At 33.4% G+C, this 26,782-nt stretch overlaps 1 protein-coding gene across 1 annotated transcript in view; it reads right to left on the minus strand.

The window, feature by feature from the left end:
- Positions 1 to 3,763: 3,763 nt before the first annotated feature.
- LOC103574554 (tyrosine-protein kinase Dnt) overlaps positions 3,764 to 26,782 on the minus strand; it is a 29,083-nt gene continuing 6,064 nt past the window's right edge. Inside the window, exons 3-9 of the mRNA XM_008554024.2 lie at positions 12,070 to 12,197; positions 8,110 to 8,519; positions 7,756 to 7,941; positions 6,698 to 6,836; positions 6,175 to 6,476; positions 5,527 to 5,686; positions 3,764 to 4,821 (exon numbers count right to left, since the gene is read on the minus strand). Coding sequence (XP_008552246.1) covers positions 4,573 to 4,821; positions 5,527 to 5,686; positions 6,175 to 6,476; positions 6,698 to 6,836; positions 7,756 to 7,941; positions 8,110 to 8,519; positions 12,070 to 12,197 — 1,574 coding nt within the window. The 3' untranslated portion in view covers positions 3,764 to 4,572. The remainder of the gene's footprint in view (positions 4,822 to 5,526; positions 5,687 to 6,174; positions 6,477 to 6,697; positions 6,837 to 7,755; positions 7,942 to 8,109; positions 8,520 to 12,069; positions 12,198 to 26,782) is intronic.

Below are 26,782 nucleotides of genomic sequence, written 5' to 3' on the forward strand. Positions count from 1 at the left end.
ATAATACAAATGATATTAATCTCTGCTTAGATGTGCATTTATTTATTGTGATGAAGAAGCAAGTGTGCAATTAGGAGGCGAGTGAACGCGTGCTACATAGTTCCATTGCTATATCCAAGCTGTATATCTCAATGTCATTACGTAAAAAAAAAAAAATAAATAAATAAAATAACTGGGAGAGAAAGACGGATAAAAAGAGGAACTCACGAGTTGAGCGAGTGAATAAATGATCCGCCCAGCAGGTTTACAAGCCTGCAGTTTATATTGTTAGTATTCTTAGACATATATTTACTTTGTTTACACCTCGTTATAAATTATTGTATCCAGCTAAAATAATTGTGATATTAAATAATAAATTTTTTTCAAATAAAACACCCTCACTTGGTTTTAAGTGTGCGTCGACTTTGTTTTTATTTTTAATTTCATGAAAAGTATGAATTTATTACTGTTGTCAGAGGGTTAAATACAATTATATTTTCACGTTACCTATGCTTTAATTGCGTCCAATTATTTTGGATTCCTTTTTTCCTCAATCATATTTATTTCATTCCATCGCTTTGTTTAAATTATTATATTTAAATATCCTTTACATTTTTAATAAATTATTTATTTTATTTCAAATATTTACTCTGTAAAAAATCGGGAGTGATTACGGATTTTAGTTCAATTCGAATTCACTCCGATTTAGAGTAAATTTTGCCCCGTGAGGATTAAATAAATAAACAGTAGCTCCAAATTTAATCCGCGTTCACTCCGCAAATTTTTTACTGTAACTAAAACTGTATACTTGAAAAAAAAAATTACTGTCTACTTAATATCGGAAGCCATTAAATTAGTATCGTAGATTAAAGAAGAAAAATACAAGAGCTAATGTACCGTGACTAAAATCGATGAGCTCTATTGGGAATTCCAGGATACAATTACCAATTGAACATACATGTGTACAAATTATGTACAGATATATGTGTATATATATATATATATATATATACGTACATACTCTTATGCTACTACTACTACTACAACTACTGGCCATACCTAAGATAGATTATCCATATGTGCAATTACAAACACACTGACTACCTATATATTGATAATATGATGGGAATGTGACGATGAGGAGGTTGTGAACTCGTATCAACCGGAAAATGACAGAGATCCGTTTCCTCGATACGATGCATCACTCTACGTAGTTCAATACAACATTGCCTTGTATATTACATATATATATATATATATATATATATATATATATATATATAGGATATTTATGGGTATTATTATTGGTAGAGTAGGGATAAAATCGATCGTGTCGTACTTGTCATGAAAATTAAAGTAGATTGGGTGAGGCATCGTAACTTAGGTCGTCGAACTATAGTTAGTATACGTTGGAACGTTAGAGTTTGTCATTTAAACGACGTGCAATAAGTATTTAATTTAAATTGCGATGAGAATATTTCTCATATTCTGAGGATGAACTTATACTACGATTCAATCTTTTGAATTCCTATCACTTGAATCTGAAAGGAGATTATAAATTTAATAATACTGACGATTAATGTAGTTTTTAGTTACTATAAAAAAAAAAAATTTAATCTACGATCGGGTTTTTCGATAATTTAAATCTACTTTGGTCAGAGTAAATTTATTTAAATTATTCCAGATTTTTTAAGGTTTAGATCTACAATTTTTGAAATTTTAGTTTAGTGATTTTCCGTTTTTTATCTTGATCGTAGATCTGAAAAAAGGAAAAAACAGATTGTAGAACTTCACTATATGCAGGACTGAGATCACCGTAGATCAGAATTTAATTTTCTACAAAAAAAAAAAAACCTCTATTATTTTATTTACGAATATACCAAATTTGAAAGTTCATAAAAATTTCAGAGTTCGCAATTTCAAGGGTTCCTTCCATTTCACTTCAAATATTTAAATGCTCTTGAAATAATGATAATAATTACTAATTACTGATGATTATTAATTATTGATTAATAAATAATTTATGGATAAATCAAAAATAAAAAAAAATGTATAATTGATCTAGAGAATGGAATTGAAATAATTGGAGCGGATAGTGGGCAACCAGGTCTTCTGGAATATCGAGATAAAGTATTTATACCTGGATATATATCCATATATATAACCGAGATAAAACTATTTTAATAAATTTTCAAAATGAATAAAATTTACATGAGTAAAAAAAGTTACAATTAACCCGTACCAGAATACAATAAAAAAAGTTTATTTAAATCTGATAAAAATGTTCTGTAAACTGATTTATAGATTTTAATTAAGCTTGCCATTGAAGTAATTTACGTATAGTTAAATTTTTTTAGACTAGCAAATCTACAATATTAATTAATTAATTTTTTTTCATTAAAAACTAATAAAATAAATGAAAAAAATAATTTTGAAGATGAGACCGAAATCAATAATTTTTCTAGTAAAAAATAATTTTGAACTTATTAATAAAAACGACAGTGATTATTAATTAACTAACATATATTCTTAAGAACAATACAAATAAATTTGATCAGTACACACATTACAAGAGTTGTTTAACCTTTAAACGGTTACCCCGATCTGACGGACCGCTGTTCAAATTTAAAGTCAACAAAACCCTTTTTAATATGGTTATGTTCGAATATTAATTAATGCTTAGTTTAGAAATAAATGAAGTTTATAATATCATTAAATGATGTCTTTATCATGAAAATGTAGTTTTATTCGTGTATAGTTAAATCTGCAAAAGAATGGATTTTTCTCTCGCTACTTGGCTATGATAAAGTCCATGATTTTGCGCTAATGCGCATGTGCGCAGTAATGACTAACCTATAAAAAATGGTGGTAGAAAGGCCCATTCTTTAGGGGACAACTATAATAGATAAATTCCCCTTCTCAAAAGTAAAAAAAACCGGATGTACTTCTAATAGCGGTCTGTCAAGTCCGCATTACTCATAGTGTGTAAATTTTTAATGTTACCGTTTAAAGGTTATAGTTAAGTCTGCAAAAAATAGGCATTTCTCCCACTACTTGGCTATGATAAAGCCCACGACTTTGCCCTAATGCGCATGCGCAGTAATGAGTTTATTGTAGAAAAATGGTCGAAGAAAAGCCCATTCTTTTGCAGATTTAATTATAAATACTCGCCTTGCAGTTGACATTGAACTCAACTTAACTTGCTACCTGAAAATTAAGCTAGTGATAATACGATGACTCATTTATAGTGTGTGAGCTCGTGTACTTTGCATATTTCCAACAGAACAATCTAAGAGTATTCGTAAATTCGATAAGATAAAATCATAAGTTAGCGTTAATATTAAACGTAACTAATAAATTAAAGTGTTATAAGTATAAGCTGTCGAGTTTCGTTAAAAATAACAAAATAATGACAGCAATTAAAGGACTGTATCAATCATTTATCATTAGTAATTGAAGACACGACATTTATATAGTTTGATAAATTATTGAAGCGAGGATTCTAGAGTTTGAACTTTTATTTAGCTAAATATATAAATACATAGTAGGGATGAAGAACCAATAAAGACCGGAAATAACTCGTTCCCAGTGACATGGTGCTTGTAGAAAATAAAATGTATAAAATCATCGAGATTTATGTCTTCCACAAGCTCATTTTCGTCTCTGCTGTATGAGGAAATATGTCAAGCACGAAATATATATGAACATGGTAATAAAAATAAAAAGAGGATGAATAAATTACAATACGATTTTTATTTCACTTTTATTACATTTTTATTTTTATTTTACTTTGCACATATATATTTATATATTTATGTATACATATATATTTGTAAATCCGCTCAATATTTACAGTCTTTCGGTTTTATTACGTCTACTTATAGGTATTATTAAACATAGATTTATTTTTATAATTCTATTTTATATATATTTATATATATATATACAAAAATACAAAAAATTGGCACGTTAATTAACTGCAGCAACGAACTTTTTTTCTATCACATGGTATCTACAACTAATTTTTTTTAGTTTTTATGTATACTTATGTAAATATTATTTCTCGCGAGGTTCATTAGTTTGTTGGCATTATTTTTAAAAATTAAAATTTATCAGCGCTATGATAAATTTATCAGTATCAATTTTAAAAATTATAATTAGTTATTTAAGCGAAACTAATTATTGTATTTTAATTTTTAATTTAATTAAATATTGTAGTCTATAATGAACACTGGATTGGCATGTAATTTTTTTTTTTTTAAGTTAAATAGGTATTTAAAATAAACGTTTTGATAAGTTGATATATATATCTATTTATATATTATTGTTTAGTCAAGTAATTAAATTAATAATTAAAACTCTAACGCGCCAGAAAATAATTTTTCATTATCATAAATTTTTCTTTCTATAAAAAGCGAACGGGAGAAAATATACATCCGCGTAAGTACTAATAAAAAATATATACACAAGTATAATAATTTTTCTTAAATATTTTAAAGTTAAGAAAAATTATTACAGCAAGCACGTGGGGACACTTTCAACAACAGTCTTCTATACAACAATTATTAATAGCTATAAATAAATTTATATTTTCTAAACGTATCGAGTGAGTTGAGTGTGGAACTCTTGTAGGCAGACGATGAGCTGACTGACTGTGGGTCGTTCGTCCGGTGACATCGCCCAACAATACGCCATTACGGCGAATAATTCATCCGGACAATTTATCGGCTGCGCGAGTCTATAACCGTCTCGGAGGTATGCAGCCATATCGAATGGATCGACTTCTAGGTATGGTTGTTGAGCTCGTGTTGTTAATTCCCACAGCAATACGCCAAATGCCCACTAAAAAAAGAAAAAAAATGTAGTTATTGCTTCTGTCATTGGAAAATTCTTTTCTCAACTAATTATAAAAAAATTACTCAATTATCTACGTCTTAATGTCACAAAAATTATTCGTGTCTAAACGTCATTTAAAGGTTTTTTTTTCTTAAAAAATAAAAAAAAAAACATTAGTTTATAAATTATTTATGTCTCAGTCACTAAAAAAATTTTCTGTCGGCTCTTAGTGGCTGATAGCCTGTAAAAAATTTGTAAACAATAGTTTATATCTTAAATTACTTGAAATTTTTTAGTTATTTACTTTTGAAGTAAAAAAAAATTTTTTTAATGTATTTATTGCTTGTCTCAGTCATTGGAAATTTTTTTCTCAACTAATTATTGCTGGTATTTATAAAAGAAAAAAAAGTTTACTCAATTATTTACGTCTTAGTGTCACTTTAAATTAAAAGAAAAAAATTTATGTCTAAACGTCATTCAAAATTTTTTTTAACAATAAAAAAAATTAATTTATCCATTATATATGTCTCAGTCAGTGAAAAAAATTTTCTCGCGCTTAATGGCTGATAGCCATTAAAAAAAATTTCCAACCAATAATTTATGTCTTAATATCACTTGAAATTTTTTCAAGTTATTTATCTTAGGAGTAAAAAAAATGAATCAATGCATCGTGATGCTTGTTAATAAATATGAATATTTTTTTGTACTTACAACATCAGATGCAGTGGTGAATGATTTAGTAAGAAGACTTTCAATAGCCATCCACTTAATTGGCCTGTTCTCGTTATCACCGAGACAGTGATAGTCTTGTGGGAAAAGATCTCGCGCCAATGCGTTGTCTGTTATTTGAACTCTCAGGTCATCGTCCACCCTACAATGTCAATTAAAAAAATATATATTAATATATTGCTTGGGGGAATAAATAAATAAGATGTAAATTAAAGATAAAAAATAATAAAATAAATGGAAGGGCGGCAGTGAAATCCGGACAATACGATTTAATCATTAAAGGATGACTGGTTGAGTTGTTGAATAAATAAACAACAGGTTGAAGAATTGAGGAATTGAGGAGAATTGGCGTGCAGGATGTTTTTGTCTGTACAGACCCTCTAATTACTGAGTTACGGAATCCCCGAGGCGTGTTCTGTACTCTCATCTGCACTCTCAATGCAACGATGCCGTGTACAAGCTTCATTTAAACGTGAGGAATTGAATCGATAACAACGAGGCAAGGCAATGACTTTACTTTCCAAGACCAAAACTTTTTTTTATTTATTTTTTATCTTTATTTTGTCGAGGAATTTTTTATTCGCTGGGATGGTTGTCTTGTTATTTTTGTTTTATTCCGATGATACTTACACGCAGTTTCGCGCCGCGAGGTCTCGGTGCACTAGCCGCTTGCGGTGTAAATATTGGACACCTTTAGCAGCTTGTAGTGCCATTTCAACAACTTCCTGGGTCGTTAGCGCTCTTGGAGGACCCTCACTGCTTACTTTACATCTTCCCGTTGGTCCGAGAAATTTTTTCATATTTCTGTAACCCGTCCGTGGGTACAGGAGGAATGGAGCGCTTCTGTCCTCTATTGACACTCCGAGAACTGTTAACAATGCTGGATGACTCAATCCATATAAAGCTAAACCTTCTCGTAGTAACATTGCGACCTATAAATAAATAAATAAATTATAAAATTATTAATTTGGTTCTAATAAAAGTTTCAATTAAAAAATTACATGTCAAAAATAGCAAATTAAAATTTTAAGACAAATCTGAGTAAAAAACATTTTAAAACAGTTTTTATTATGACTTGTATGTTAATAGATATTTTACGAAAAAAAATTACCATAGAAATATTTTTCACCAGATACAGTAATAAATTACTTACTTGAGATTGCGAGGCATGTTCCGCTGCCGTCTTAACCAAAACGTCTCTTGGGGCAGTAGCTCCTTCTTCATGATAACTACCACGATAGACCCGCCCAAACGTGCCCTCCAATTCGATGCTCAAAAGACGTACTCTACATCTATAAATAAAATTTAAAAAAAAATTTCAAATTAGTTTCAATTTTCCCACTAAAATTTCCCATCAATCTTAATTACTCCAAGACATGAGAAACGTGGTACGATTCCGAGACATGAGGAACGAATGATTCGTAACTTAAAGTCTCCAGCAAAGTTATCTATATATATATTAAATATATAACGTACGTAAAAAGGGCGTGTTTAAGTTAATAATGTATCAACACATTTGTCTGGTGCAGGCAGTACCAAGTTCTCGTTTCTCGTTGAACAATCGTCCCTGCCGCTAATTTATACTTCAGTATATATACTCAGTAAGTATATTTACACAACATAAATATATAATAGCAAAGCTGTCAAAGCTAAATTAAAATGTGACACTCCTCCGTCTTTGCGCGTTTACTGAATTTACATACCACTTATTCACTTATTCATTATTATAATTATAATTATTACTATATAATATTATTAATAACATCAAATACAGAGACTTGAACACGTATGCCGATCGATTGCATGATAAAATCCAGTTCGAGTGGCATATGTAGCCAGTTAAGCCCACTACATAAACTCCGTACGTGACTTCTCGACTATCACTTCATCCGTTTTCCGTATCAGTAAAAAATATTACCCAGAAACTATCGTCCACTCGACCTACAATCTATTATTAACACAATACAAGATCAAAGATCATTTTATTTATTGTCTTTGTCACTTTTATTCTTTCATTTTTTTATTTTAATTACTTTTTAGCCCCTCCAACCAAGTGCTTCTCGTTAACTTTATTTTCTTTATTCTTGTAAAATGGAACAGAGACGTCAAAGTTAATGGATGTATGTCAAGTGGACGAATAATTATTGCAATTATTTTTTTTTTTTTTATAAAAAAAGTGTTATTGTTGTTGTTGTTATTGATAGTTTTTACCTTTGAACAGTAATTTCCTGTATCCTTTCATGCAATTCACGACTAGGTCGGTCGTCAAGACGACGGTAACTTGAGGCGGAAACACTTGACGGTGGCGGTGGGGTTTCCGGTGACAAAAATGTCTGAGCTGGTCCAATTCCTGTCCCTCTTTCTACGCTACAGGCTGAGCTTAGACCCCTGGATTCCCTAAGGAAATATTAATAATAAAATATTTGTAAAAAAAAGTAATTAGTTTTTTTGTTCAAGATGAAGATTAAAAGACTTTTTAGTTTCTAAAGTCAAACATTTAATTGTTTGTCTTGTTATGAATATCTCGAGACGGGCATTTCAATTAACCAGAGTAAATTTACTTACTGCAGTGGATCGCGGTGACGACGGGCCTTCTTATCACGAACATAATAAGCGCCGACGAGAACAAAAATAGCAGCGATAAAAGCACAAGCACATCCAATGGCAGCGTAAAAAATTTGACCGCCGGAGGTTGAACCAGAAGCTGCCACGAGAACTTCCTCGGGTGCTGGAAACCCGCTTTTGTCTTTCAGGCAAATTTTCTTGCGGCGAACCTCCAGGGTCGTGGCGTTGCGCCGGGTTTGGGCGACGCTGATGCGTAAAGATAAATCCACTTCGGCGTCATATGGTCCGCAGTGTAATGCCAGCGCCCATGTCTGCAATCCTCCCACGGGGATCTCACCCACTTGTGAAATATTTAAAGAACTACTCAAGGCTGAGGGATTACTGATGTCTACTGCCATCGTGTACGGCAGCTGCAAGATTAAAAAAAAAAAGGATGTTAAAAAATTTATGGTAATTATAATTCCAGGATATGCTGATTTATTTTAATTTTTCGAGCAACTTATTAAATATTAATGTTATAAATTGTAATTAATTGATAATAATTTATATTAATATTTATATATTGAAAATTTATAAGAAAAAAATCGAATTATAGAAATATATCATAAAAAATAAATTGAGTTTTTGCTATAGTTTAAACTTAACTGACTTACTTAGTCACGATTTAAGATGAAAAAGTCAAAATCAAGTCGAAACCGACTTGGTCTAGACTTATTCGACTTAAATTATAAAGCGAAAAAGTCAAGACTAAGGTGAAACATGAAAACCAAATTTTATATTAAAAAATACTGCTTGCTTTCAACTTGGTTCAGCAAGTCAAAAGTAAAGTGAATGATTGTTGTACTTGAAGTAAAGACGAATAAGTTGAAACTTAAATTGAATCTAAGTCGGAAAAGTCGAGATCTTATCGAAAAATCGTCGGCAAATCGATAACTCCAAAATAAAATAAGGTGAAGCAGCCTGAAGCAAGTTTTATTTTTGACCCGGGTTGCTACTAATAAAATAAATATTTTATTTATTTTATCTTGTCTCCCATTATGTACAAAGCGAAAAAACAAATAAAAATGTGAAGCACGAGATTTCTTGCAGATTACAAAGCCTGTGGTTAAGTAAAATATAAAAGATTCGTAGATGATCAACACTGGTTAATACTCTGAAGCTCGCAGTAATATAATCAGCCTCCAGCGCATTACTATCAACATTCCAGTCTCATGATGGTTTCTCTACTCTATACTGCTCTCTTTACAACTATCATCATCCTTACAATCTATATAATATAATACTTCGACACTCAATACAACTACAGATTTCTATGATTATAAATTTATATATATATAAGAAAAACTTAAAGTAATATTTTACATCTGATATTTCTTTGCTTAACTATTTAATTTGCCTTCTACCTCAACTATTTTTTCTTCACTACGCGATGATCTATAAGAACTGTAACTAATATAAATAAATATAATTTACTTTTTTGTTTATTTATTTTTATTCAAGCTATAAATTATTTTCAAATATTTTATTATTTGATAATTCAAACCTCTGGTATATATATATATATATCTGTGCAATATAATTTAATGACACCGTTATAATATCAGTATTAAATTAAATTAAAACGAATAAATTTGATAGTATCATATAAAAAGATTTTTTAATTAAAATATTATATTCAATTGGTATTGATTGAATTACTACTCGAAATTAAATGTGGCCTCGATTCATTTGGGAAAAAATAAATTTTTTTATCGCAAGCCAAAAGTATTATTTTTAATAAAAAAAGAAATTTATTTTTTTTATTTAAATGAATATTTATTTTATTTAATTTATTAATTAAAAATTAAATTATAATTTATTTTAAATAAAACTAAAAAAAAAATGTTATATTTTTACCTAAATTGTCATTTAAAATCTTTTAATTTAATGAGACTGATTTGTCAGTATAAAGCCGCAGAACAAAATAGTTTTTGCCGTCAAACGAATGTTTTTATTCGTATGTCAGTGAATTGACGTACAAAAGTGATCTCCATTGCTTGTACAAACAACATAAACGAAATCCCTTGGGAAGGACTAGGATGAGGATACAAAGACAAACAAGATTAAGGAGAAAGAATGAGAATAAGAATAAAAAGACACGGTCCAGTTTGATAGACAGGTCGATTCGTTTAAAGCGACTTGGGACTGACTGGGTTTTGTCGCAAGGTGACGGATGTCGCGGCACGGGCCGTCACTCTTTCTTCAGTCTGCAGTCTTCAGACAGCCTTCCGCATCCTTACCTTTCATCCCTCCCTCTCTCTCTGCTTTTTCTTTCTCAGTATGCACTCCTACTCCGAGTCCCATACGAGTCAAGTTCGCGCCACGAGAAAATGCAAGGAGACACACATGAGACAAGAGACAAGAGACTCGTGAGTGCATCAACTAAAGACGACAACAAGAACGAGTAGAAGTAGAAGCAAAGGAGGGAAACAAGAAGAAGAAGAATAAGAAATAAGTAACTAAGTAAGAAGTGGTTCGGGCACTTTGTCGTACTCACAAACCCTCGCGTTTCTTCACGCGTTGATAGCCCGCGCCCTCCCAACACATCAGACAAGTCAATCCGACACACTCCACATGTCACATACTTACCATTCTCATGTGTGTTATGTTTAGTATACATGTATATATACTGGACACTCCACCTCACATTAAATTATATTAAATTACGCTACATTAGCCTCACCTTTTCTGTCTCATTTACTTACATTATCTTCAATTACTTTATTTAGTTTTTTTTATTCATTTTATTATTATAAAGCTCTGACAAATAAATTAAAACTTTCTAGCCCCGTCATAGACATATCACTGTCATTTTACAACATTTTTTTTTTTTACTACTGTGACAAATGCAATAAAATCCTAAGCGGTCTTTTAAAATTACAATTAAGAGTCATAACGATAAACTGTGAGTATGAAAACAAAAAAATGTTGCTGCGAAAATATGTCCTATGTATGAAATGTGCAAGTAAAAAATATTAATAGGGTGATCGGTCCAGTGAATGAACGTCATTTAGACTTTAGTCACAATTACATAAAAAAGTACTTCATTGTTGGTTGATGAACAACTTTTATATCTTTACTCCTAATTTTGTTGCCATTCTATATTAAAGTATTGAAAAATACGAGCGTTCATTGGTAAAGTGTTCATTTACTGGCTCAGTCACCCTATATTCAACGAGAATTTACAGTAATTTAAAATCGACTAGTATCTGTTGTATAAATGCATACTACTGACGATAAAGCCAAGAGAAATAAATAAAATGTTAAGTGATGGCTATGATACAGTAGTAGAAATAGCGTAATATGATATGAATGGACATGCTTGACTGGTCAAGCTGGTTAATGCAATGCAAAAGCTAATATAACTATGACCATAAATAACGAACAGAGAAATCGAATTGTAACAAGAGAACAGTGTTAAAGTATGAGTGTCTATCTATCTATCTATCTATATATGTTTCACATATTTATGGATCGAGTAACAACGAACGACCAGTCAACCGGAGCTTTTAATATCACTGCTATGTACTACGTACGCTACATATTTTACATATATATTACTGGAGAATGTACAGGAGGTTTCATTTCGAAGCGTCAAAAGCCGTCCAGGCAAGTGGAACGATCGATTTTAATTTAATTCACATGTCAGCTTACTATCCTCTATTATTTATGATTTGTTTATAATTTTTTTTTTCCAAATAAATATGTTTTAGCTCATTTATCTTAACATTAAAGTTTAATGAACTAACGGTTCAATTAAAAGCCAAAGATATATAAAAAGAAGTTAAGGTTATTCTCATTTGCGGAGTTAAATTATGTTCAAATCGCTTTTCCAAGATTTTCATTTAAAAGTTTATCGTTAAACAAACTTGTTTAGTACTTAGATAAAGTAAAAATTAAAAAGAAAAAAAATAAACTTACTGGTCTCCCAGCGAGATTTTCCCACGTAAAATGAAGCTTATGGACCTGCGCTGGTACAGGGACGACAAACTTTATGGCATACTCATTTATAACTCCCTCTCTTACGTAAAATAACTCTGCCTGTAGGCCTGTAACATAAAAAAAAATTTTTTTAAAACCTCAAATATTTTATCTACGATTTTTTTTATTATCATTATTGTTATTGCTATAATATAGAATATATTTTATAATAAGATCTGCGGTAATTATTTTAGACATTTTATTTTACGACATACAAAATGTTGGCGATTATTTTATTGAATAACAGGCAATCAAGTTGCTTTTTTATCGTCTTCATGAGATTCTTTGTGTTAAAAACACTCGGACGTTGTGTCTAAAGACACACGACACTTTTTAGAATGTCGATGTATGTAAGCTGAGTATCATGTTCCGTATGGGGTCACGATAGTGTGTGAAAAAAATAAAATAAAAGATAAAAACTCGGTGATATCTAAAAGGCTCGATTACTTGCTTCGCATTCTGTCGAGTAGAGTGGTCTATATATATATATATATATATATATATATATTGAATAGAGGTGATTGAGGTGTGAAAAAAGATAAATACAAGTGAGAATAGAAATAAAAGTGGAAATACAAAATACACAATAGGAAGTAAAGGATTCGTGACTGGCGGGTGTATTGTTGGTAGATATCGCAGCTTCTGATTCTGATGAAGTAGAGCTTCGAGTTGGATAAAAAGAAAACAAAGCGAGTGTAGGGCGTAGAGTGTAAGCTAAGTAAAGGATCTTAGATCCGCGGATGGTCTTCTATCTCTTTAGGTTTATTTACCGAGCCTGAGTTCCAGTAGTGGTTGGGAGTTGAGTGTAAGATGTGTAGGAAGAACAGAGGAGTGTACATGGACAGGAGGATGAGAGCTTATAGCTTACGACTCAGATCAGCTCACTTGGAAATTGTACTGGTAACTGGTAACTGGTTTCTCGTATCGTCGTATCGGATATCGCTCGTATCGCACATGCGGAGGCGAGCGTGACTCACTTTTCTCTTGTTTTTTTTCTTCCATCTTTATTTACATTGTGCATGTGCACTCTTATTTTACTAGATCCTGCTTCACTTGCTTCCATTGTCCTTACTTCGGTTCTCCGTTCCCGGTAGATCGGGTTAAGTCTTGGATCACGATTTAACAACCAAAACTCCCTTCGTTTTCTTTCTTTTTTTCTTATCGAATTATTATTATTTTATTTATGTGGGTGTTTAATTCATTAACGAAACATGGATTTTTTAATGGATCCGCTAAATTATTTATTAAAAAGTTTCATGAATTGAAATTTGATAAAAGAATTCAAGTGACGTACAATATTTGTTGAAAAAGTTAAATAGAAAATATTTCAATAGAATAAACGTAACGTATTTTATTTGTATTTTATTATTTACCATTTCATATTGTATGACAATAGTTTATTGTCTCCAAAAGTACTCGATATAAACTTTTTGAATTGAAAAGGCAGAAGCGCACTGGCGAGAGTGGAGGTATAGTACCTGCGGAAATTTAGCGGGAAACCGCGGATCTCCTGCTCTTGCGGTTGGACTGCGGCTGCTGCAGACTATACTCGGCGCAAAGTTGGATCGGTAGTATCGATAATAATGTGCAAACTCGCTGAGGATATTTTACCAGAGAGAAAGAGGAAAGGGAGAGAAGAGTAGAGCGGTCCATTGTCGGCAGCGCGGAGCTTTGTTCATTGTTCACGTGCGCGGGTGCACGTCGAGGCCTTTTCGCTTCTTCCATCTCACCTTCTCTTACTTACTAACCCGTTCCCTCTTGCTCTTGCTCTCGCTTTCGCTCTTTTAGGTCTCAAAGTTAAATTAAGTTTGTGCTACAGATCGCTCTCGAGTTTACTCTTACCTCAATTCATCTGCACCTACATACATTTATTATATAAAACTTCTGTGTGTGAATATGTCATCTTTATATAGATTTTTATTATAGACGAGTAGAGGGAAAGCGGTACAGTAAGGAAAAAAATTTATGAAGAGTATGTATGAAAGGAAGTACATATTATATTCGTGGTATGAAAAGCGATACGGTCGGTTGGATCAAAAGCGAATAAAACGGTTTCGTTTTTTTATTTTTACTTTGTAAAAAAAAAAAAAAAAAAAAAACAATTTTTTGTACATGAGAAAATTATTTTTATACCCGATTTATTTATATCTGTATATATAATAATAATTTCGATATGAAGATTGGGTAATAATATTTATTATTATTTTAGTAGTTTTATTTTTCGAGGGAGAGTAATGTCCCACGACGATTGATGTACACGGGAAATAAACATCTTTGAATTTAGTTGGTGGCATAGAATTGATGCTGGACCACGTGTTTGACAGGTGTGTTGTTCGACACGAAGACCCATGAGACTTTGGAAGGTAAAATACAGCTGAACACGATCTTACGTCTTGGGTCTTTAGTTGGACTTTGGGTCTTGAGTATTGGGGATACACAACGTGTGCATCTAAACTTGGATGTGTATTATTTTCCTTTTTTATCGTTTTATTTTCTTTACCCGTATGTATTCTCTCAGGAGTCTCGGGGTCTTTCGGGAGCCAATGCTTCGCTGATCCTGGATGCAGGTATAGGTAAAAAAAAAAAAAAAAAAAAAAAGAAATAATAAAATAAAAGTAAAGGAATAAAAGGAATCCACGATTGGCTACTACCCACCAACACGACCACCATTCTCAGCACGGTCTCGTGACCAGCAACAGTGCACCGATGTCGTTAAATATTTCTTTTACTGCTCGGTTATAAAATCAATAGTTTATGATTTTTTTATTATTTTTAAAATATTGCCCTCTTCTTTATTCCTCTCCCATAAAAAAACTGTCTGTCAAAAAATAAATTTATAATTCGTTTGATAAATTTAAAATAAAACTATTTGCTAATTAAAATTTTGTACCGCAAAAAAACATTTTTTCTCAAAGATAAAATCAAAGTATTGACGATAATAAATATGAACCCACAAGTATGCCCAAACATTTAAGGCAGGCTCTCATCGCATCTTGTGATTCTTTATACCGATAGGATCTTATGTGGTACACCCTATCAATAAGTCTCTTTCTGGCGTACGGCAAAAGTTGGTCAACTTGTGGAGTGTACAGAGCCGAGTGTTGGCTGAGGGCTCTTCGGAAGCCGTAGATCCTGGGAGGGCAAAAGGGACACAGAAAAAACCAACAAGTCTGAAAAGTAAACAAGTTAAGCAGGTAAAGCTACCCAGAAACAAAGACCAAGACAAAGACTAAGAGATGAAGAGTAAAAAAAATTTCTGTATGAGTAAGGAAAGGTTGGGCCAAGGGGCAGAATAAATGCCCAGTGGTCTCCCGCACGTGTAACACGAAAGTCCCCTTGCACTGGTGGTATCTTTGCTTGTTCCTATCCGGCTACAGGCTGCAGGCTACAGCGCAGCCGGACTATCGGCCTCGGGGATCCGATAGTCCGGATAGGAAGGTTAACGAGCCACGAGAAGATTTTTAAATCACCTGAAACAATACCTCGAGACTGAGACTGGTGTACTGGAAGATCTCTTACATTCCCTACACTTTATACTGTTAACTCAATACAAGGGTTCACTGCTGTGCTGTGTCTCTTTGTAACCTTTATACCCTTTCCTTTATTTAACTTTTTTCATGCTATGTATTTTATTTATAGTTTGTATCGTGGGCTTCTTCGTTCATCAGATATCCAGCTCACACGACCTATTGACTTATTCGTTTATGTACAAACAATCTTTTATTTATTCTCACAACTTGACATTTTGCATTTATTCATTTTTTCTTTGATACAAAAATGTATAATTACATTGTGCGCTAAATAATTTTTTTTTATGGGGGAGTATAAATACAGATACAAATACATCACCTGTGGTTTAAATAAAAAGTCTTTGAAGATTTAGTTTCACTTTTATGTATTTAAAAAATAAAAAAGTGGATGTTCAAGATTCTTTAAGAGTTTACTTCTGAAGCACTATTTGAATGCCGCGAAACCGGCCGCGAATCTCTATAGATTAAATTAAATTCATTATTTGAGGAAAGTTTTTTACTCCTTAGTGTTACGTTGATATTATAAAGTCTCAACTCGACTCGTTTGTACACTGACACGCCGACAGAGATTTTGACCTCGTTACCAGCTTTACTAAGTACTCTACATCATATACACTCTTACAACTTTTAACTCTTGACTGTTTAAGCATATCTCGAGTTGATGAAATAGAGATGCACCGCGTATATACATATATAATACTGCAACTACTGTTACGATGTCGTCTCTTTGACTTTTCTCTTTTGTGCAATTATGAAAGAGTGTGCCGGTGCACTTAGTAGTGAGTGATAGAGCCAAGGAAGTGTGTGCTTTAGACTCCAGAGTGGTAACAGCAAAGACTTTTTTTTTTACTTTCTACTTTTTTTCTGCATATTTTTCTCCTTTGCTTCAAAAGTCGGAACTTGTGTGTAAAAAATATTCGCTCTCTTGACCATGGCTCTGACACTCGAAAAGTAGAAAAAAAAGCAAAGTGAAAAGGGAAAATAAAAAAGAGTACAAATGTAAAGTCAGCCAGTCGGAATGTTAACAGGGAGGAAAAAAATAGGAGGAGTTGTAATGTAAATGAATGACTAGAAGTAAAGAGCTTGGACTGAGAGTGAGATGGAAAAGTAGGTAGAGAATGAGAAAAAGAAAGAAAAAGAGAAACGGGTTAGAAGGTGGAAGAAAGAGTTGAAGAAAAATCCTTTGATGTCTGGGTACGAAGGTGAAACAGCCCTTTCAGCGGAGGCGTCGACCCTTGAGAACCGGTGCCAGACACAATTGTCACGAGGGCCCGCGGCACTTGGAGAAGGCCTCTTTTGCGTTTAGTTGTTTGCATTTTCTGGCCTCACTGCTGCGTTTATGGGGCCTAGTGCGTCAAAGTCCCACGTCTTGAGTTATGTTGGGGTGCGATATCTTGAACCACCCTACTGCCTACTAACATCTCCTTTACTCAATATTACGCTTCTTCACAACGACCTCTACGACCTTCTTTTACCTCTTGTCTTTAGTTACGTCACTTCCGTCACTGGGTGCTTGTCATTTTTATTTTTATCTCGCAACCCTTTTCCTCTTTTAGCAGTGGCAAGCAAAGATTCACTTGAGATATTACACTCTAATTAACGTAAAATATTTATTTAATTTTTCAAAGTAAATAAAATAAGATTTATAAAGAGATTGCTCTGAATAATTCATTTATCGTGTGAGCTATTGAAATAATTTAATAGTTTAAGACTAAAAATAAAATAAAAAATAAAACAAGCACGCGTGTCATTTTGTTCAGGCGTGAAACACCCGGTAAAATTTCGCAGGCCAGCGTGTCGCCTAGCTGTCAAAATACGACATTGAATTGAACTGACGAGCGAGCAGAGCAAGCGAATGAGAATAGATCGGAGACTGTATGTGCGACCGGATGAAAGAGTCTCGGGGGGCAAAGGACGCCCGGGGAGTACAGTACGAATAAAGTAAAAGAAGAGGAGATCAACTAATGGTTGCCATACTGTGCCCTAACAGCGGAGCAAGGGAATAGAGGCAGAGAATAAAGGGGCATCGCTAAATTCTTAGGACTGCAGAAGTAAAAAGGCCCGGACAGGGGGACAAAGTGACGTGAGTTACCCACGACCGTCGTTCTATATACAGGACGACTCCCTGATGCTACCGAGAACGAGGGACTAGTTTTAGGTCTCGGAACTCAACACTGACCTGCAATAGAAAAAAAATAATAATAAAAAAAGAAAAAAACAGGACTGCCATAATACCAGCAGTGGTACCAATAAAGTCCTGTGTACCCTCTTGAAGGGGGGTACAATACACCAGAGAAAGATAGAAAAATAAAAGTCTTAAGGCCGTAGACGTAGACCAAGACCCAGACCAAAACCAAAACTAAGACCATTGGGACAGCCGTGACAATGAAAAGGCGCTAAACCAAGGAAACTCAACACAGCAACGACAATATTGCATTTGTTCGAATGAACGCGCGTTTACAATGCTTTCTATTCTTGTATTAAACTCATAGTCCCCTTACAATATTTTATTTAATAATATAATATTCATAAATGGAATATAAGTATAAGTATGTATTATTAAATGTGAATAGAGATGAGACTCGGAGCGAATTTCAGAAGTGAATAAATACCGTCGAGGGATGGATGATGCTGATATGAGCGATATAATCACACCTCACCTCTATGACTATATATGTCTAGTCCTCGTTCCTCGTGGCGATGAAAAATTTCTGCTTATATCACGCGCACATTAGTTCTTGCTTCCGGGCACACCCCAACAATATGCTGCTGCTACTACTGTAGTCGAGTGTGTGTATGTGTGTATGTATATGCGTATTATATTATGTACACACAGAAAGGTGATATAAGTGAAATGAGGCGAGTCCTCCCTTTTTCCTCGCCTCATTCGTCAGTAATGTACAATGCATACATCAGACTCTCACTTTATGTGTAAGTTATGTATTATGTATGTACCACAAGAGACGTTATCATTTTATTCCGTAGATGATAATAATTTTATGTATTTCGGGCACTCGAGAAAGCATTTCCATTTACGGATGACCATTAGATAAATTGCTTTAATTTTCCGTATAAAATTACACATTAAAATAATTTTATTTACGTGATTCTATTTTTCAAACATCTTATTATTTTTACTAAAAATATTAAAATATTATTTACGTTTAGATTTCCTCTCATTAATATTCTTGTATCTTGAGACGTAGATTAAAAATATGCATAAACATATAATATGTCTGTAGGCAAAAGTCATTGAAGCGTGCCCTTATGTACGGAGTAAGTACAAGAGATATGCAAGTGAGGAGAGAAGAGGAGATTTGTAGGGAACTATTCTTGTTCCCCTATAAACCTTACAGAGAATACCTCTGCAGTCTACCTTCAACTTTGCTATACCTTGAGGGGTAACTTTATGAGATCGTAGACTAGACGAACGTCTCTTCACTATTTCCACCGCAGGATTTCTCTATGACGACAACTTGTAGTCGCAAAGGATAATAAACGAAAATACGTTTAAACCCGTCGAGGATTACTTTATTTTTATTGCCTTACCCGAATGACTGCATCCGTTCTGGCAATCTAGTCTAAAGGAACTTTAAAATATATTATTTTTTTTTTTTGGAAAATTTTAAAATTCTTTTTCACTATTTTATCCATGTGTCATAAATATTATCCCTGGTTCTACACCAAAACTAAAACTAGAAAATCCAGATAATGGCCGTGAGTATAGTTGCAGCATCAATTTTACTTGGGTCTGCTAAACGCCAGTGGCATTTTCTTAGTTGGAAAATTTCCCGAGAAATCGTCTGAGCCAATTTAAGAGTCCCGAGTTTTAAAGTAAAGTTAAGAGAGTACAGTAGTAGTACCAGTTGAGAGAACAGAAAACTAAACGAGGAAAATAAAATAAAAGGGGAGCGAGGCAATTTGTCTCGTAGAATGATGGAGAAAAGTAATTGCTTCTATATTTAAGCTCTAACAATTTATTTCTCATATACATTTACATCCACACCTATATATATAAGTATATATATAGAATTTTTATTATTTTTTTACTTGAGGAATGACGACACGTCGATTGAGCTAAAAATATATAATGTAATTTAGTTTTACGCTATCGAGTAAATAATTTAATGAGACATATATTTTTCGAGCACTTATAGCTCGAAAAATTTATATATATACATGTAATAAAACGTGAACGTTATATAAATGATTTTAAACAAAAAAAAACCCAGATACACGGTATTAAAAAAATTGTTTTCTCGCTTGTTGCGTTAACTTTAACACGTAAAATAATGTTTGCATGTGTGCGTTATAAAAGTTGTAAGAAATAAAAGCTAACCGGTTCGGGGTAAAAACGCATGAAAAAGCGATAACCAATTTGTCTTAAGGCTGAATAAATGGACGTAAGAAAGTAATACCTTAACGAGAATCACGAGTAGGTAGATGTGTGTACATATAAATCGGTCGCGAACGTGAAACTGTATCGCATTTCATGTGGGTGCAAGAGTTGAGCCACGGGGTACATGTTATTTCAGTTTGTCCATGGGCAACATTTATTTATACATATATATGTACTATACATCCACATCAATATGTATTTATTTATATGTATATGAGCGCAGATCGTAAAGTTTTGTGTACGAATGGACCGTTTCAAATGAGAGGCTCAAATTATACAGGTAAATAAACTCAAGTGTCGGATACAAGTGTTCTCAAAAAAAAAAACAAAAAGTCTCTTTGTATTTAGTCAAAAAAAGTCAATATTTTCTTTGTTCTCAAATGGTTAATTTTTTTTTTCTAAATAATTTTAAAATTAAGTGCCGAAGATTTTTTTTTTTGGTTTAAAAATACTCGGGAGAATTGAAGTGTGAAAAATGATCTCCATTAAATTGTTGAAAGATTTATGTACATGGATAAAATAAATAAAAAAAAATTAACAAAAAAAATTGGTAGTAGTTTGTTTATAAGGCAGCAGTTTTTTTTTTTTTCCAAAGACAAGTGTCATTTGATATTCTTCACGTGGTCTTAGCACACAGTAGGAGACTGTATAAAACATCCGCCCGCAGAAAATTCTAATGCACACGTAGATGGATTTATTTGACATCGAGGGGTGAAACATGAACTCATAAGTAGAGTAAATTTAAACAAGTGAGATGGAGGAAAAGATTTTGAGGGAGCGATTCTGAGATAATATTGTCTCTGGTCACCCTAAATGTATCAATGTATATATCTGTATATGGAGTGGTGATTGTCTGTTGTCGATTTTTGGTTAGGGATTGAAACAGATGGAAGCCTGATTGAGCCATCACGTGGTTGGTTGTCGTGCCATGTGTTGCGTACCCTTAAGGCACCGGGCTGCACTCGAAATTCATCGGCTACTCGTCCCGAAATTACATCAGGGTACGAATCAGGATACCAAGTGAGAGAAAGAGTGAGATTTGCTTCTATTCTGATTCGTTGTAAATGGGGGCTGATTCTAATAGAAAATGGAACCGAATTATACGGGATTTGTCACGCGTGTTAAAAGACCTTTGTGACGCTTTTGCGTTACAATTATTATCCCTGTTCTCTCATTCTTCATATATAACTTTATTCACAGTTGGCGAAGAGTCCTGACGGTTAACTCGCGCCTTTGGTTTTCCTTACATTAGATTTTGAATGAACAGTACAGATTGAGCTGCGGGATGAGGATGAAGATGCTGGGAAAGGAAAAGGAAAATCTTTCTTTCCATTCGGGGCTTTACGCCCCAACGCGTGTGTCTTAATCCGAACAAATCCTTACTGAGACATTTTCTTCCGTTCAGACGCAAGTTAATCTGCCAGAAAACGTACACTTCGTTATTATTATATTGTTAAACTTATGGTTACTTTTTTTTCTATAAAAGACGACGAATGCCAGATAAATCTTTATCTAAATCACATGAAATAGTGTAGAAAAAAAAAAAAAAAGAAAATATCGTCTCTATTTTGGGAGGCACCTTGAAGGTTTAGTTCTTAAATACCAAATAGAAGTGAAAATAAAATTTGTAAGTTGACTATTTCGTTAAAATAAAATTTCACGGAATGGAGACAAACAAAAACAGCAAGAGATAAAAAAAAATAAAGAAGCATTTAAAAGTACCTCACATGAAGACCAAGTAAATTCAGAAACGTCGTTCTGGGAATGGCATTTGGTGGCCTGAAAATACCTCAAGTAGAGACAAGACATAATATCGTTGGTGGTTATGAAGAAATAAGAGACGAGGAGAGAAGTAAGGAAGGTTAAATGAAATAAAATGGAATGAAACCCCGTAGAGACGAGTGGACGAAACGTCGTGCACGATTTATCACCAAAATCGTTTTGGGTCCTCTGTCCCCGGCGTACAGTCACGAGTAAAGAGAGAGTGCAGCATCAGCATCAGCGGCAACAGCAGGCCCCACGGGGTCATCGAGAGTGACTTTAAAGCGACCACAGAAAACCTAACATGGCCCCCCTATCGTGAGAGAAACTACGCCAAGATCCCCAAAGCTGATCCAGACACACTTGGAATCTTTATATTTTTTTTTATTTTCATTTCTGGGTCCTCGATTCTCGACCCCGTCTTACTTGCTTTTCTCTTTCTCGTTTTCTTTTTCATTTTTTTTCTTTACTTTACATTACATCGGGCTGATGGCGTTGGCGCCGATCCCATGATAAGCCCGGAGACACTCGTGTTATTCGTAAGATTTGGAAATCTTTTACAGGAAAACGAATAGCATAGAAGTTGTTCAAAATGTCCTCAGGGCTACGGAGAGACACTCGTACACCGTGATCTTGAGAGATGTCGAGGGGCTAGACACGATAAGCTCTCTTACGTTTTTTTTTTACTAATCATCTCTCCATTTAGAAAATGGGAAAAAAAATTCTTCTGCGAGATAACTGGAATTGGTTTTTTTTTCTTTAAAATTTCAAAGTCAAAGTCATGCTGTAGAATTATAAAATGATCGATAAATAAACATGTTGTCGTTAAATTTTTTTAGGCCTTCGCTGTTATGAGAATCAACATGCCAGGTTCAGGTTTCAAAAGTCTTCTTGTTTGCTTATATATATTAATATTTAAAAAAAATTTGTTATTTCAACTATAATGCACAGTCATCGTTTAGAATTATAAATTGATGGTAAAATAAATATTTTCAGGTTACAAACTGACGTTACTATAACAATATGTCAGAGGTCCCTAAAAGTCTTTATTTGTTCGTTTTAAAATTTTAAAGTTACGAGTAGTGCAGGACAAGTGTCTTTAGCGGCCAAAAAGTTTAATATTAAATAAACTTTAATATGTTAAAACGGTATTTAATTTTTTGAGGATAGAAAAATATTGTAAGGTGTTGTGGTTAAAAAATGTTCTTGTCTTGGTAAATATATGTATATGTATGAGTATAGTATAGTATGGGACCGTAGTGTTCCTCGAAATAAAAGAAAAGAACAAAGAGAGCAGATGCTCGTTAAGAAGCTGTCACTCAAAATAAAACGGCAGGTAAAATGTTGGTACGCTGAGGAGGATTAAAAGATTTCCAGTTGGATAGGGCCAGTCGAAATTGATGAATAACGTCAGTTGCCTTTCGACTGATGCATCGACCACTCAAATATATATAATATTTATGAATATATGTCCACACAGACATATTCTGACAACAATAATATTCATTCTTCCATTATTTATTTTAGTGGTGAAGAAATTACCAGACAAGACCTTCGTACTCTGAAAATAAACTACGGATTTGGTAGCGACTCTGGAGACTTTTTGGATAAATCGAAACTCCTACTGTGTCTGGATAACACGAACGATTGTACGATTGTCTCATCTCGAGTTGGTTATATATATATACTTTCAGGCTGCCCTCAGGGGCATTGCGGAGGAAGAAAATCCTAAAGTCAATTCTATTATATTCCCTCTTGTCTACTGTGTACTTTAATGTACTTTTGCTGAACTACACAATTCGATTTATAGAGAAAGAAGAGAAGGTCGGGATATTACCAGAAAATTGTCTTCTCGTATTTCCGCACACTTGAGAAGGGTCACTCAGCCATAAAATATATAAAAAATACTCACTAAAAATGACCAAACTCGTTTTAAACTAAAAACTACGGTCTCTAGACGCTGAACTGAGCTTTAGGAATCAAATGGAATAGAAGGAAAACTCTCAAGTTCTTATGCCCAATGGATTTTTGTTATGGGGATATTAAAATTTTTCACGGGTCTAGTTATAAAATGTGACATGTACACAATGTTGGCATTTAACAAGTAAAAAATTTACTGCCCGTATGTCCCATAAATTTCAAATATTTATTCTTCATAATCTTTTATACCCACTTTGACTTGTTTATATTTTTTTGTTATGCCCAATTAAACTTCTTTGTACGGCTAAAAATTACAGTAATTATACCTGACTTGCTTTGAAAAAATGAAAAAATGAAATTGAATAAAAAGCTTACTGCACACAAAACATTAAAAATAATGTATAAATGATAGACGTACAGACTTATTTTAATTTAAAATTTATTTCAGATCTTAAGCTGGTCTTTTTTTATTAGTGAGTTTATTTATGGTAATTTACTGAGGGATCACCTTGGAACAACAATATGCCAAGTCTGTAAGAATTCACGGGTTGTTTTTACAAGAAGATCCACGGGGGTTCTACTCGTATCTGGCGTACAGTTTCTTTCGTCTTCATGTAAATGTCCAAAGCCTGCTCATTCGCACACACACGCAAACGCCATTTTATAACAGACATAAACATACATTTATACACAACAAATTCAAGTGTACGCGTGCTTGTCATGTCTGACTAACACCAGCGAAAAACATAACACGCGCTTCTTAACGAGGAGTCAGAGATTGATGGCAGCAGCGGCGCAAACGTCGCAACATCCGATACGCAGGCTGAAATATCATACTATGTATATACATATTTATAAGTATAAATGTATAAAAAATAAATTACACATACGATTAAATCCTAACAAACTGCTCGGCCTAAATTTGCTATACTTGTATTTACTTGCTACATATTATAGCACATTTACCTTCCACTACTTTCTTCTATTTACTTAAATTTTTCTTGCCTTTTATTCATCAACATAAACCGCTCTTCAACACCTGCACTACATATATTTCTATACCTACTTCAGCATACATTTTTTCCTGACTCTCATCTGCATCACCCCTCGTGCCTCAAAAAGCTTTTTATTCATCACGTTTCCAGTAGCAGTAGTACCCATAGTAGCAAAAGTTTTAGCATATATATGTATATATATGTATATCAGAGTGTAGTGAACGACGCGACGACTGAGAAATGCTTGATTGTAAACATGGAATCTCCACTGGCACTCATTTACTGGTCTTGCTTGAAAAGACTTTGGCACGTGCATGATATGCATATTTATCGATCCCACCAACTTCTCTTCTGCCTCTTTCTCCTCAGTAAAGAGAGGGCAATGCTTCTATTTCCTATTCTATAACGTGACACACTGCACTTTTCATGCTTCGTTCGCGGGTTGCTTCTCTTATTCAAATTGAGTTTTTTGTGTCACGAAGATTAAAGAGTTCTATGCAAAAATATTCACTCCTCTTACTATTATATATACATATATAAATATATATATATATATATATATATATATATATATATATATCTGTCACTACATGCAACTACTTCTACCTCTTGCTCCCCAATTCGTTTGACTCTTTACGTTAAAAATAAAAAAACTTTTTAATTACTTCTCCCTATTCGCAATATTCTATTCTCATGTTGCATTTCAATGAATATTGAAATAAAATAAAAATAAAAATTTTTTTCAATCCGTTTTAAATTACAAGTCAATAAAAATTCAATCTGCAACTATAAGTTTTTAAATAAATAGTTTAAGATTTTTTTACGCATAAAGTACCAACGTGTCATTGACAGCAGTCGTAAAAGTATTTGATAAACAATGTGTTGAAGTAATAAATATATGTTTATGTATGAATATTTAACATAACAAGACATATATACTGTAAGCAGTGAAAATAAGTGGAGAAAATTGATTGGATCCCGTTATAACCTTATGAGCAACAAGAAAGAGAAGTAAATGAGAATGAGAATAAAAACAATAATAATAATAAAAGTGAGAAGAAGAAGAAGAAGGCCCACTTGAGTCTACACCACTGTAGTCCGTGCATAAAACGTTTTCACGGGGTCCCGTCGGGTTCTTTGAGCCGACCCCGCTGTATACGTTACCACCGTGGAGCTGAGAGAGACGGAGAGAGTAAGAAAGGATGGGGGCCTGTCAGGCTCTAACTAGGTGGAAATGTAAGTAAGGTAGGGCTGGGCCCAAGAACACTTGGCCGGTGGAAGGGAGAACGGGGCCTTAACAACATGAAGCCTGATTTACACCGCGCAATATAGTGATGAAGCTTACACTGGTATACACAAGTTGCTGCTTTGCTACCAACAGCAAGTGGGATTTTTTGTGTTTTGACACGGACTCGTGACAGCTGATGCCCGTGTCTTTAGTGGTCGGTCATGTTGCTCGCATCGAGGCACTCGGGGTCCAACGAGTCCGGTTTGACGGCCCTAAATTGGATACTATATTAATTTTTGCTCGCCTGTATTATAAACGATGCAATGATATACACGAACCTTCATTCTTATTATAAGTAGTAGTCAAGGTAGTTTGCGAGTTTGCGCATCACTAAATTTATCATCCACTTTAATCACGAGTCTTATTTTTTTTTTAATTATATATGGGCACATGTATACATAAATGATCTAAAGTCTTGTTTTATGGTATACTAGGATCGAAGGGTCGCGGATTTAAATAAACTATGACTTTTTGACCTTTCCTGAGTTTGAGAAACGATCGTCATTAAATTAGCTTACTTTTATTTTTACGACTTTCACGTATCGGTCTTTAAATTTTTCATAAAGGCTATAAATTTCTGATAAATCTTACATATATTTATATTTTATTTTAACGCTCAGGATTGCGAAAAAACGATAAATTATTATTGAACTACACATTTAATTTAAATAATTTATTGTTAAAAATATTATTTTCTTTCCGTAAAATTCTAGTAAAAAAATATCCGAGTTTTATTCTATTAAATATCGCGAACGTAAGC

The sequence above is a fragment of the Microplitis demolitor genome, chromosome 3 (assembly GCF_026212275.2).
Source record: "Microplitis demolitor isolate Queensland-Clemson2020A chromosome 3, iyMicDemo2.1a, whole genome shotgun sequence".
Classification (NCBI taxonomy): domain Eukaryota; kingdom Metazoa; phylum Arthropoda; class Insecta; order Hymenoptera; family Braconidae; genus Microplitis; species Microplitis demolitor.